This window comes from Arvicanthis niloticus, chromosome 3, assembly GCF_011762505.2.
Source record: "Arvicanthis niloticus isolate mArvNil1 chromosome 3, mArvNil1.pat.X, whole genome shotgun sequence".
NCBI lineage: Eukaryota > Metazoa > Chordata > Mammalia > Rodentia > Muridae > Arvicanthis > Arvicanthis niloticus.
The window spans coordinates 63,650,036-63,663,676 of NC_047660.1; the positions used below are offsets into that span (position 1 = coordinate 63,650,036).

At 47.9% G+C, this 13,641-nt stretch overlaps 1 protein-coding gene across 2 annotated transcripts; it reads right to left on the reverse strand.

Moving 5' to 3' along the window:
* Positions 1–212: 212 nt before the first annotated feature.
* On the reverse strand, positions 213–5,970 carry Rec8 (REC8 meiotic recombination protein). 2 transcript variants are annotated; one of them, XM_034497025.2, is made up of 20 exons: positions 5,827–5,970; positions 5,514–5,624; positions 5,361–5,429; positions 5,119–5,261; positions 4,963–5,038; positions 4,618–4,738; positions 3,982–4,066; positions 3,342–3,421; positions 3,058–3,193; positions 2,907–2,979; positions 2,736–2,830; positions 2,420–2,469; positions 2,023–2,172; positions 1,642–1,708; positions 1,387–1,553; positions 1,212–1,260; positions 826–892; positions 613–732; positions 438–544; positions 213–344 (listed from the first exon to the last, which is right to left on the reverse strand). In XM_034497025.2, the coding sequence occupies exons 2-20, from the start codon at positions 5,567–5,569 to the stop codon at positions 259–261; spliced, it is 1,797 nt and encodes a 598-aa protein (XP_034352916.1). In that variant the 5' UTR covers positions 5,570–5,624; positions 5,827–5,970; the 3' UTR covers positions 213–258. The 2 variants fall into 2 exon arrangements, with proteins under 2 accessions (XP_034352916.1, XP_076787088.1); XM_076930973.1 differs by lacking the exons at positions 3,982–4,066; positions 4,963–5,038; positions 5,119–5,261; ... (1 more) ...; positions 5,514–5,624; positions 5,827–5,970 and having other exon boundaries at positions 4,618–4,758.
* Positions 5,971–13,641: the final 7,671 nt, after the last annotated feature.

Consider the following 13,641-nt stretch of genomic DNA (forward strand, 5'->3'; position numbering starts at 1 on the left):
AGAGGTATGTGTTCAGAACTGAAACAGGGAAGGGAGGGGCTGGGGTGGTGCTGCACTGAAGAGGGCATACTGTTCTTGCAGAAGACGGAGTGCAGTCCAACCACACTGGATGGCTCAGACTGCCTTGAACTCCAGAGGACTCACTTGCACGTCTGGCTGGCACACACACATAAGTTAAAATTAAAAATAAACTTTAAAAAAAAAAAACAAAAAAACAGGCAAACTCCAGTGAGGCAGGTTATGGTTTAATGAACTTGCTCAGGGGAATTTGGGTCCAGGATGAATCAGGAGGCATCCATATGGCTTCTCTTGTTCCACAAGAAGGATCTTCTGTGTGGACAACACTGGTCAGAAAAGAAAGCAGGTCACTATAGTACCTATAGTGTGCCATAGCAGTCTCTGGCCTGCCCGACCTGCTTTCCTGTATCTACACTCACCCAAGAGCAGATAGAAGACCCGAGAAGCCAACTTTCGGGGGCTGAGAGGGGGCACCAGGCTGCTGAAGGTGGGCTCCCTGTTGGCCTGCAGCTCCTGTGCTACTGCCCTGCAGGGATGGATTGTCAACTGGGGTAACAGCCTAGTCCTACCCCTAGAGGGAGCCCTCCCTCATACCTAAGCACAGCCTCTGAAGAGAGTAGTTCAGGCCCTGGGGGCATCTCCATGGGCACTTCAGGAAGTTCAGGCAGCATGGGCAGTACAGGGGGCTCTGGCTGCCCCTCCTCCATCCAGGCCCTAGGAAACAAAAGGGAGCAGGGAGGGAGGTAGTCATGACAGTGACAGAGGCAGGGCCTCTAGGGTGTGAGCTTGCACCACCAGGATGCTTACCACCGTTCTTCTGGGGGGATGAGGCTAGTACGAGACTTCTCCTCTTCCGCCGCTTCTAGGGAGAGCTCTGTTGAGGGAGAGAGCACTGAAGGAGCCTGCTTGCCTCTGAGGAATGGGGACCTTGTAGCCAGGCTAGGGATGTAGTTCAATGGTGAGGCATTGCCTGACAGGACAAGTCCGATGTTTAATCCCCAGGACTACCAAGCTCCCCTCAGATTTTGGAGCCTAGGTTAGACTTGTACAAAGCAGGAGTGCCGGAGAATCACGCCTACACTTCATGTCCTGCATGCTCCCTCAGCGTTAGGAATGGCCTCAGCAGCTGGGGTGCTAGCTTCCTGAGACTGGTTAGGACAGTCTCCATTCTCCCCTGCTGTACAAGGACTCACCTGAAGACAGCATGAGGGGACCGCTGGGCTCCTGGGCCTCCCTCAGAACCTGCAGGTGGGAGAGCACCAGAGTGTCAGGGTCTCAGTCTGGAGAGCAAGTGGGTGCACATGAGGAGGAAGTCAGAGCTCACCAGGGCCTGGGGGCGGGGGACTAGGGTGACAGTGGAGGTATTACCTCAATCTCACTCAGGGCTTCAGTCTTTCTCCTTTCTTCCTGGTCTGCCGCTCTCTCTTCCTCCACTGTCTCTTCAGTCTCCAGTTGTGGTCTTTGTCTGAGCATTCTTGGGGGGACCTGAGCACAGTGGGTCCATAAAGCTAGTAGTTCTGGGGATAACCAGCCAGCTGACAACAAAGGAAATGGGTTTCAGTCATAAGACTGAGGACTCCAGGTTCTCAGGCTCCCACCTGCCCCAGTTGTCACCATTCTTACAGAGAGTCGGGGTTCTGAAGAGCTCTGCTGGGCTTGTGAACATCCTCTTTGGAGGCTGGACTACTGGCTGCAAGATGGTGGAAGGCCAGTGGCCCTTTTATGAGAGAGCCCTTTCTTTGTGCCCCTCCTTTGTTATACATTGTCCCCAGAGCCCCTTCCCCTGTGTTCAGGCTCAAGACCCGCCCTATAGTATTAGAGGCCAAAGGACTAGGTGGTAGCCTGGTGTCTGTACGCAGTCCCTCACACCCTCGCTTCTAGGAAACAGGGCCTTTTTTTTTTTTTTTTTTTTTTTTTGTCAGCTTCCCATTGTTCTTAGGAATTCAGAAGTCCAGCCAGACCTGCATCCCCTCTATTCCCTAGGGAGACCTGGGCTGTACTCACATACTCCGAACAGTGAACCCCAGTCTGCAGTTGTTCCTCAAACTTCTCCCGGGAGATCTGGGTCTCCTTGTCCCAGAATAATAGCTGGCGCCTGCGACGGGGGCGGCGGCGGCGGCGGCGAGGTGGCCTCTGAAGAGCCGGGAGCCTCTTCTGGAGGAGGGAAGGCAAGAGTCAGATTGGTGTCCCTTTTCCCAGTAGACTCCCTGTGGGCCCACACTCTGCCTCTCCTCAGTTGTCTGGGGAAGAAGCTTGGGTAAGGTCCTTACTCAAGCTTACATCTACTGGGAAGTGAGGCCACATGATCTGGCATTGTACACTAGTAATAGCCCTGGGCTTCGGGACAAGGGTATAAGAGGGGAAAATAAAAAGGAGGCGGCTTGGGGAAGAACCTACTCACCTCTGTACTCGGTGGGGCAGGCAGACGCAGCTCCTGAGGTGGGGTCACCTCTGCAACAATACCCACAAGCCCCCTCACTATTTTTTTTTTTTTTAAGACAAGGTCTGGCACTATAGCCTAAGCTGGCTTTGAGTTTATAGCAGTTCTGCCTGAGCCCCAGCTTCTGGAGTGATTGGGCTACACACTAGACTAGCCTTCACTCTCACAGCCACCAGTACAAGAAACCACCCACGGTCTCCTTCAGAAGGTGCAGGTATAGGCTTTTGTCTCTACTACTGTGCAAGGGTTCTCAAAGGACCCAGTGATAGCCACTTACCAGTGAGGAGGACTCCAGGCTCCCAGCCTGTCATCTTCTGTACCTCAGGAGGGAAGACCTGTCCTGGAAGTGGTTCTCCACGTATCCCTTCAACCCTGAGGGGAAATAGGCAGATAAGGAAACCCTTCCCAGCAATGACCCCTTACCTGGTCCAGGGATTCTTGCTCTTACTGTGCAGGAGCTGGAGGCGAGAGTAGGGGGACCAAACCATCACCTTCCAGGGCCCGGGGTTCTTCCTTGGGTTCTGCAGAGAGAGGATCAGATTAGGAGACAGGAGGACAGGACACTGTCCATTCCCAGGTTGGCAGTACAGGGATCTGACCATCCAGTGGTGGAGAAGCCTTCCGCCGCCGGAGAAGCCTGCGTCTCTGACGTTCCTCTAGCAATATGGCATCATCTTCCTCTGCAATCAGCAGGTCTAAGTCTCCTCGACTGATCTCTGGGAGATCCTGCTCTCCCTACGGAGAAGGAAAGAGGGGATTTCTGGAGTGTGAGCCTAAAGAAGCCCCTTGGGTCTATAGGGACAGACTGGGGACATGAAAAGGAGGCAGAAGCACAGGGATGCAATGAGGCTGGATGGAACCCCACGTTTAAGAGGAAACTCACCTCAATCCGCAGCATGCGGATAGGCTCTGCCTCCTGTAAGGTGATGACCTCAGGGGACTGTACAGTGGCCAAGGTCCTGTCTGGAAGGGTAGGAAAGTCATTACCAGGCCTTTCTAAGTTGTTGGGGCAAAGACATGGACTTTGGAGACCAAGAGCCAGATCCAGGCAAGTTACCAGCAAATATTCTTTTTTGTTTTGGGGACAGGGTCTCACTATATAGCCCTGGCTATCTTGGAACTCATTCTGTAGACCAGGCTGGCCTCAAACTCAGATAAGCCTGCCTTTGCCTCCCCAGTGCTGGGACTAAATACATCACCAACATGTCTGGCTCTGTCTCCACTTTCTGAGTCCTGGGATTACTGGTGTCTACTTGGGATGTTTTTTTTTTTTTTTAAGTAAATGTCAAAATGATTTCCTTAGCCAGTCTCAGCTGGCTTTGAACTCAGTATTTAAGCCACGTATGTATTGTACTTGCGGTTTTCCCATCTCAGCTTCTCAAGGAAATGGGATTACAGATGTGGATCACTGGGGCCAACTGGGCCTGGCTTTTTTTTTTTAAGTGTTTTTTGTTTTGTTTTGTTTTGTTTTTCCAGCCCTTGGGGATTCTGTGCCTTCCTACAGCAAGGTTCTCTCTGCTAACCAGGCTTCCTGGACTCTGGCGTGGCTTCAGGAAGGGTCTCCTTAGGAATTTTCTCTGGGGTTGCAGCCTCTAAAAGGTGTCGAATCTTTGGGAAGAAATTGGGAACAAAAGATAGGTCTCAGCTTCAGTCCTCTGTGACCTCTCTTCAAACATTCAGTGCACACTGGACACTGATCTGGCATTCTCTCTCTATTTTTTTTTTCTTGGAATTCTAGCTTTCTTTATTTGTGTTTGAGACAGGTCTTACTGTGTAGCCTAGGTTGGCCTAAAAAATTGTTTTTAAATATTTTATTTATGTATGTATGTTTGTATGCACCCTTGGAGGTCAGAAGAGGGCAATAGATGTTGGATCCCTAGAGCTGGAGTTATAGGTGGCTGAAGACTGGTAGTGAAGTCCTGACCTATGCAAGGCAGGACACACTTAGAACCACTGAGCCATGGCTCTAGCCCTGTCCTGCTTAAACTTGACAGCTCTCCTCCCTGAGATTTTTTTAAAAAGATTTATTTATTTTATGTATGTGAGTGCTCTATCTGCATGTAAGTCACCATGTGGTTGCTGGGATTTGAATTCAGGACCTCTGACTCCTACGCTGTTATCTCACGATTTTTGAGGGGTTCTAAGGGAGTGAGCCCTACCTGAGGAATATCAAAAGGACTGGGAAGTCTAGGATCCACAGACATCATCCCAAAAAAGGGCTCTGGGGCATCTTCCAGCATCTCCATCATGGCCAGGCAGTTGGGAAGAAGCAAGCTGGGTCTGGGAGAGAACAAGGGATGTAAAAGACAGAGGCTGAGGGTGGGTGGGACGGCTCAGCTGGTAAACCCACAGTCCCTAACTTCATCTCTGAATTTGAACTAAAGAGCCCACTTTATTGGTTGTCCTCTGACCTCCACATGCGTTCGATGCCCTCTCCCCTTCTCTGCCCCCGCCCCCCCAACACACACACACACACTGCATGCATGCCCGTTCCAGGGCCTCACAAGTCAGCCTCCTCCATATTAATGCGAATCCGCAGCTGGGCACGGTGTAGGTGTTCTAGGATATGCTGGATGTCTTCTGTAGGTGAGAACAATAAAATAAACAACTTAGCCGTGGGTCCTTCAGATCTAGCCCACCTCTAGAGTCTCTAGCCTTACCCACAAGGTACTGGCACTGTTGAAAGTAGACCCTTATCACACCAATCTGAAGCTGGGCGGAGAGATAGAGGGAGAAGCGGGGGCGGGGCAGCCCTGGCATCGGAGGTTGCACTCTTACCAGCACATAATTGAGGATTTCCTCGCTGGGAGAACAAAAAGCTCTGATCAATGCAACACTCAAAAACCGGAAGCGCCAAACCAGAGATTCCTCCCGTTTTTTTTTTTCCCCCTCTGGATCTTACCAGGTCTTTACCACGTTCACTTTTAGGTATTCACGCTTCACCAAACGGCTGCCTCGGGTTGCTGCAAGCCTGGAGGGGTGGGGACAGGTACGGCTCGTCAAGGTGAGATTCCACTACCTCAGCTCCTGGCATAGTCATCAGCCCTGTGCTCACCAGATAGTGGCAAAGCAGCCTGTGTGGCGCTGAAGCACGTTAGGATAGTAGAACATCTTCGCTCTGGGGTTCACTCTCTGCACCAATCCCGTTTGGATCTCAGTCCAAATTCTTGAGAACACGAGATTTCCAGCACCATTGAAGAGTAGGAATTTGGATGGGGGATGTGGTAGATGTGGATGCAAAAAGCCCAATTAGTAAGATGACCGACTATTGGAATTGAATTAGAGGATAACCAGAGACACAGGAGCTAGGCACCTCCTCATTCGGCCATCCCTAAGGTCTCCACATCTCGCACGTATGAGAGACTTACCTTCAGGATTCTGTCCAGGCAGAGATGCGGAGCTCCAAAAGAAACCCGAGCAGAGATACAGAACAGATATTCAGGGAAGACTGAGTCTTCTCCTGGTCAAGAGGCCTTCTTCGTTCCTCAAGCTCGACACCTCGTCGTTGTCTCGTCGTCGTCTCGGTCGTCGTCGAGCTTCTGGACCTTGCTCTAGGTCCGGTCGCCCCCCAGCGGGACTAGGCTTTGCACCAAGACAGCCAATGAGGAGCCGCGTCAGAAGGCGCTCCGAGGGTCCTGGTGCTAGGCAGCAAAATTCAGTTCCAGGCCATAGGCTTTTGGAGAATAGTCGCCAGCCAATCACAAGAATTCTGAGCGCTACCAGGGCATTGTGAGGTGTCCTGGCCAACGGGCTCTCGTTCTCTCGGGTAGTAACAGGGACTTCTCCAAGGTGCTTAGCTGACCAATAAACGGGGAGAAAATCCAATCTCTCCCCGGAGACCGCTAACAAAGTATCTTTTAGGAGCCGGGGTCATGTAAAGGGCAGATGCCTTGGTGCTGCTTGTGATACAGAGATGGAAGGGAAGGTACCTTGCATGAGGATAGGACCTGTCCTTACTCCTAACTTTCACCAACCCAATTTTGTGCCCAGGAAAGGTCTGTGCTGTGTTAAGTGCAAGAAACAGTGTAAGGTGGCCTTTTATTCAACAAGAAAGGAAACAGCCAACGGGGCTGTAACTACAAACTCCTATCACCTCAGCTGCTACTTGGAAGGGAGGCAAGTTCAAAGCCAGCCTAGGCAAGTTAGACACTAGCTATAAGCAAAAACAGAGGACAGTAGTGTACACACCTTTTGAAGGGACTGAGGTAGCAGAATAAACTCTTTTAAGCTGCTGTCCTTGGAAAAAGCTACTGTCTGCTGTCCTTGAAGCGATATGACCCCCACCCTTGGGCTCTGGGAGACCAACATTCCTTTACCCTCTCATGTAATGCCAAGGCTTCGAAACTCCAGATTCCTGTTTTTTCCTTTATACCCCCCTTCAACTAGAGCTGGGGTCACTCTCCTTCCTGTTTCATCAGGAAGGTTTGTGGCCCAAGCGGGAGCTTGAATAAAGACTCTCATGTACTTGCATCTGAGTTGGGGTCCCTGGTGGTGTCTTGGGGGTCTTGTGAACTGGGCATAACACTTATCTCAGCAATAGGAGGATCTCTTGGAGTTTGAGACTGGGTCTACAGTCCAGTTAGAAAGAGAGTGAAATGTGAAATCCTGTCTCAAAAAAAAAAAAAAAAAAAAAAAAAAAAAAAAAAAAGAAAGAAAGAAAGAAGGAGAGAAAGAAAAAAAGAAAGAAAAATGAGGGGATTGGAGAGATGGCTCAGCAGTTAAGAGCTCTGACTGCTCTTCCAAAGGTCCTGAGTTCAATTCCCAGCAACCACATGGTGGCTCACAACCATCTGTAATGGGATCCGATGCCCTTTTCTGGTGTGTCTGAAGACAGTGACAGTGTATTTGTATGCATTAAAATAAATCTTAAGAAAAAAAAAGGACATTTACAAAACATTCAAAAAAAAAAAGAAAGAAAGAAAAAAGAAAAAACGAAAAACCCAGGCTGGAATTGTGGAAGTGTAGCTCAGTAGTAGAGTGCCTGACTGGCATATTATGAGCTGAGCCCTGGGCTCAGCTCAGTGCTGCAAGAAAGGAAAACAACAACAACAGCCTTTGATCCAAGCACTTGGAAGGCAGAGTTCCACAAATCCTGTGAGTCTGAGGCCATAACGGTCTACACAGTGAGTTTCAGGCTAGCCAGAACTGTATAGTGAGACCCTGTTTCAAAACTAAGCAAACCAAACCAAAAACAAAACAAAAAATATAGGTGTGTGCACCCCTGTAATCTTGGTACTTGGGAGGAAGGGCAGGAGATGAAGGACAGCCTTCTTCTTATAGTTTCACACCAGCCTGGGCCATCATGAGGCCTAGCTCAAAAACCCAAGAATTCAAAGAAAATGCATATTGTTTTTCTCTTAATTTCTTCTTTCCTTTCTTTTGTTTTTTTATTTGCTTGTTTGTTTTTTGAGACAGGGTTTCTCTGTGTAGTCCTGGATGTCTTGGAACTTGCTCTGTAGACCAGGCTGGCCCCACATTTAGAGATTTACTTGCCTCTGCCTCTCGAGTGCTGGAACTAAAAGCATGCACCACCACACCTCACTTAGGCTCTGATGTTAAGACTCAGTTCTGTGGCAATTGAGTTGACCTTTATCCCTCAGTCTGGAGCTCTTGAGAGTAGGGTGGAATTTTTCCAGTACGTTTGGCTTCTAGCTAAGTACAGTATTTGTCACCTTTAGTTGCCCTATATTTACAACATACATGGCCATAGCCAAAAGTGATTGAGAGGCTGAGTATAGTGACTCATACATATATAATCCCAGCACTGAGAGGGAGACTGGGGCAGGAAGACTGCCAGAGTTCAAGGCCAACCCCGGGTTGTATAGTGATTTCAGCTTGGGCTAGTTGAGCCCTTGTCTCAAAAAATAAATAAAATAAAATAAATACAGTGAGCAGGACGTGGTACATGCTCTTCAATCCCAGCACTAGGGAGACAGAGGCAGATCTCTGTGAGTTCAAGGCCAGCCTTGTCTACATGGTTCCAGGACAGCCAGTGCTACATAGTGAGACCCTGTCAAAGAAACAAAACCCAAACACAGGCAGAGAGATGGCTCAGTTGTTAGGAGCACACCTTCCTTTGCAGAGGATCCAGATTTGCTTTCTCCAAGGTTTCTCACCACCATTTGTAACTCTAGTTGGTGAGGATCTGATGCCCTTTTCTGAGTTCCTTGGGCTCTTGCATGAATGCAGTACAAAAAAATGCATGTGCGCGCGCACACACACACACACACACACACACACACACACACACACTTAAACATAACACAGGGATTGAGTCACTTGGCCCGAGCCCTTTTTTTTTTTTTCTTTCTTTTTTTTTTTTTTTCATTTTCGAGACAGAGTTTCTTTGTGTAGCTCTGGCTTTCCTCAAACTTGCTCTGTAGATCAGGCTGGCCTCCAACTCACAGAGATCTGTCTGCCTCTGTCAAGTGCTTCGATCAAATATGTGTGCCACCCCCTGGCCCCTGAGCCCCATCCTGACAGGTGGGGGAGAGCAGAACCCATTGTGTTTCATAGACCACACAGCTCCTGAGAGCCTGGTTGGACTTTGCTGTCTTGAATTCTAGTGTCCCAGGCCCCATCTTACTGTGCTTGGCTACACTGATACCTACACAGAGCAAGTTATTTCAGTCACCGAACTTTTGGTGGCTATAAGTGTCACTTTTTCAGTTTGCTGCTCTGAGATAAAGTGTTGTCCCTGACCAGAAGGTACAAGGTGCTCCACACCTACTTTTAGGCTCAGGAGATATGTACAGAACAGAAAGCAATCTGGCCATTATCCATTCAGTTCAACAAGCACTTACAATGTGTCTCTAAACCACTGGGGATATACAAGAAACATCCTGTTCCCTCTTCTCAGGGGGTGGGGAGGAGAGATAAGTAAATCCAAGTGTGTGAAATGGCGGCATTGTACAGTTTTAATTTTAGTATTTATGGAGAGATGGCTCAGTGGTTAAGAGCACTGGTTGCTCTTCCAGAGGTCCTAAGTTCAATTCCCAGCAACCATATGGTGGCTCATAACCATCTGTAATGGGATCTGATGTCCTCTTCTGGTGTGTCTGACAGTGTACTCATATATGAAATAAATAAGTCTTTAAAAAAAAACACCAACAAAAACCACATACGCTCTTGCAGAGAATCCAAGTTTGATTCTTAGTACCCACACTAAGCAGCTCACAGCCATCAGCCGTTGGTAATTTCAGCTTAAGGGGGACCCAACTCGTACGACCTCTGCTCATCAGCACATAGACACCCCTACATACACACTCACATATACACAAATTAAAAATAATAGAAATTAAAAAGAAAAAATAAGGTTAAATGGGGAACGGGAGAAGGACCATGAGAAGATGTGGGTGACTTAATGTGGATATTCAAGGGTACTCTAAAGAGGTGGGATTTTAAAAAGAAGGGACAGGTCATGTGACTGCCTGAAGGATGATTATATTATCATTAGTGTTTGGATTTTTGAGACAATGTCTCTCTATGTAGCCCTGGCTAGCCTGGAATTCACTCCGTAGACCAGACTGGTCTTGAACTCACAGAGATCCTGTCTGTACTTTCAGAACTGGGATTAAAGGCCTGCACCTCCAGCCAGCAAGGAACAGTATGACAGGCAAAAGAACAAATGAAATTCTGAGGTAGCAATGTTTAGTGCATTCAAGGAGCCTGGAGCAAAGCAGTATGGGCAAGAGTGGGGAAGGATGGGGTTAGGAAGGAAGCCGGGGGCTGGATAACATTGGGGGTCATTTTCAGGATCTTGGCTGTTACCTTGAGGGAGTTGGGAGCCGAGGTGGGCCTTGAGCACAGGAGCCAAATGAGCAGAGGAGTGTTAAGAGGTCTCTGTACTGTGCTGAGAACAGGCTGAAGGCAGGCCAGGGTGAGAACAGAGACAATTGGAAAAGAACCAGCAAGAAGAGATTTGAGACAATGATGACTTCCATGTGCCAAGAGTAGAACTGATGAAGGGTTTTTGAGAACAACAGGATCTTTCTTGGTCTAGTTATTCTTGGCTCAAGCTCCGAAGGTGTCAGACACTCAAAGACCTCCAAGGTCAAGCTGAGACAGTGGTAGACTCTTGTGGAGAATGTAAGGCAGAAACAAGCTTATTTAAGGTTACAGAAAATTGGGGATGGAGAGATGTCTTGGAGGCTACTTGCCTCCACAGGCACTCATGTGGTATACAGACACATGCAGGCAAAAACTCCCGTACACATAATACAATTCAAAACAAAAAGAGAAGTTAAGAGTGGGTAGGGACTCTAAGGGAAGAAAAAGCCACTGAATTTTCTTGTCTAGGACTCTTATAGGGCTGTAACAGAAACTGGATGAAAGATGAGGTAATCGCTTGAGAGTGGTTAGCTCTCAGGGACAGACATCACTGGGGTGGCCAACGGAGAACAAATATGCTTGTGCATATCTGCTTGGCCCAGTCAGGGAGATAATACTGGGCTGCCCACCCAGGTAGGAGTTGTTGGGGTCCCTTCTCTTGGTCTTTGACTTGTACTTGGTTACTTGCTGACCTTGACTATCTGCTGCCACTTGTCACCTGGCCAGCGTTACTACTTCCATCCTTGTGTCTCTGTTCTTTTTTTTTTTTTTTTGGTTTTTGTTTTTTTTGTTTTTCCGAGACAGGTTTTCTCTGTGTAGTCCTGGCTGTCCTGGACTCACTCTGTAGACCAGGCTGGCCTCAAACTCTTGTGTCTCTGTTCTAACAGTTACAGGATCAGCTTGAACCTTTGCCATGGCATGGTGTGACCTCTATCACAACCACAAAGATAAGATCTCCAGCCTTTCTTGGTTACCCATACTTAGCTCCTTGTCTTTGGAGTGGTCTAAGGTGGTCTCCTAGGTAGAAGCTTGTTAGATGAAATCTAACTTCCTCGCTATTCTGGATGTCATAATTAGCTGCCTTAGAAGCAACAATGTAAGTGCCTTACACATAGTCCTCAAAGGCTTTGGGGAGGAGCAGCTGTCCTGCCATCACTGGCCCAGAGCCTTTAGCTTAGTTGCCACACACCCAGTTATAGGCCCTGTTCTTCATCCTTCTCAGTGCTCCAGCTGAGTTTTGTTTTAGATTTATTTATTTTATATGTAGGTGCTCTATCTGCATGTACACATACATACCAGAAGACAGCATCAGATCCCAGTATAGATGGTTGGGAGCAACCACAAGGTTGCTGGGAAGTGGACACAGGACCTCTAGAAGAACAGACAAGGCTCTTAACCACTGAGTCATCTCTCCAACCCCAGACTGACATTTTAATGTTAGCTTCTGTTCTTATTGCAACATGCAGCATGTTATATTTTCACAGGAATCAGATCTCAGTCTCTCTCTCTCTCTCTCTCTCTCTCTCTCTCTCTCTCTCTCTCACACACACACACACACACACACACACACACACCGTTTATGCTTTATTTTGTGTGTATTGCAGGGGTGCACATGGACCAAGGGGCATGTGTGGAGGTTTGAAGATGAATTGTGGGAGTTGGTTCTCTCTTGCCATATAGACCTAGGATCAACCTCTCGCATCTCAGGATTAGCAGAAGAGGCCTTTACTCACTAATTACCCCACTGTCACCTGTGCCCCCCCCCCCCTTTTTTGAGACAGAGTCTTACTTTGAACGTACTTCAGACTAGTCTGGAACTCAGAGATCTGCCTGCCCCTGCCTCCTGAGTGCTGGGATTAAAGGTGTGCACCACTATGCCCAGCCCCTCAAAGTCTCATTTGAAGGAAGAATGAGGGCTGGAAAGATGGGTCAGCGGTTAAGAGCACTGACTGTTCTTCCAGAGTTCCTGAGTTCAATTCCAGGAACCACATGGTGGCTCACAACTGTCTGTAATGGGATCTGATGCCCTTCTCTGGTGTGTCTGAAGATAGCTACAGTATATTCATATACATAAAATAAATAAATCTTTTTTAAAAATGAAGGAAGAATGACATTTGCCATTTTGACTTAGATGTAGGGTACAAGAGAAAAACGAAAGACGAAGATGTACTTTAGAACAGATACAAAGAAGGTTCAAGGGGGATTTCGGGAAGCTGAGGGCACGAAAGCAGCGTCTGCCTTTGTTAAGGCGGTAGTTTGTTTGCTCTCGGCTTCCCAGAGGGATAAAGAACAGACTGAAGGAAGAAGAGAAGTCCAAGGTGGCAGAAGCATACAAAGCTGCACGGAAGACTGGCAAAGCCCTGTAAGGGTTTAAGTATCTAGATATGAACCTGTGGGTGAGCCTCTGCAGGCTTCTGCCCCAGCAAGAAGGAAAGTAAACCTGGTGTTCTGAGCAGGACTGGGGATGCTGAAGGTGACGCAGGTGACAATGGAACTGATCTGGTGGAAGTCATGATAGTAGGTGTTAAAGAGGCTTTGTGAAGGAAAAGCTTCCCCATTTGGTGACAAAGTTAAATGGAATTACAAGAGTGTTAATCAAGGGATTGTGGAGATGGCTCGGAGGTTAGAAGCACTGGCTGCGCTTTCCAAGGTCCTGAGTTCAAATCCCAGCAACCATATGGTGGCTCATAATCATCTATAATGAGATCTGGTGCCCTCTTCTGGTATTGAGGCATACATGCAGGCAGAATGCTGTATACATAATAAACAAATAAATCTTTTTTTTTTTTTTTTTAAAGAGTGTCAGTCACGACGGGCGGTGGTGGCGCACGCCTTTAATCCCAGCACTTGGGAGGCAGAGACAGGCGGATTTCTGAGTTCGAGGCCAGCCTGGTCTACAGAGTGAGTTCCAGGACAGCCAGGACACAGAGAAAGCCTGTCTCAAAAAACAAAACAAAACAAAACAAAAACAAAAACAAAAAACAAAAAACAAACAAACAAAAAAAAGAGTGTCAGTCAATAAAAAGCACAGGCCGGTGGTGGCAAACACCTTTAATCCCAGCACTGTGGAGGCAAAGACAAGCAGATCTCTGTTAGTTGTAAGCCAGCTTCGTCTACAAATCTGAGTTTCAAGATCACCAAAGTCACAGAGAGAAACCCTGTCAAGTGTCAGTGAACAGTGCACCAGAACATGGCTATCCTTTTTGTTTTTAAGACGGGTCAAGCCAGCTTGGTGGCAGAGGCAGGCACATTCTGAGTTCCAGGTCAGCCTGGTCTACAGTGAGTTTCAGGACTGCCAGGGCTACACCGTAAGACCCTGTCTCAAACAAACAAACAAACAAACAAACAAACAG

Bases quoted from the DNA above. Each gene is read 5' to 3' on its own strand.
- Rec8 (XM_034497025.2), bottom strand. From the start codon at position 5,569: ATGTTCTACTATCCTAACGTGCTTCAGCGCCACACAGGCTGCTTTGCC. The intron at 3,422-3,981 runs GTTAGCAGAGAG...CTACCCTTCCAG, and splicing joins GCCAGAGTCCAGGAAGCCTG to ACAGGACCTTGGCCACTGTA. The intron at 2,470-2,735 runs GTAAGTGGCTAT...GTATTGTTGCAG, and splicing joins GCCTGGAGTCCTCCTCACTG to AGGTGACCCCACCTCAGGAG.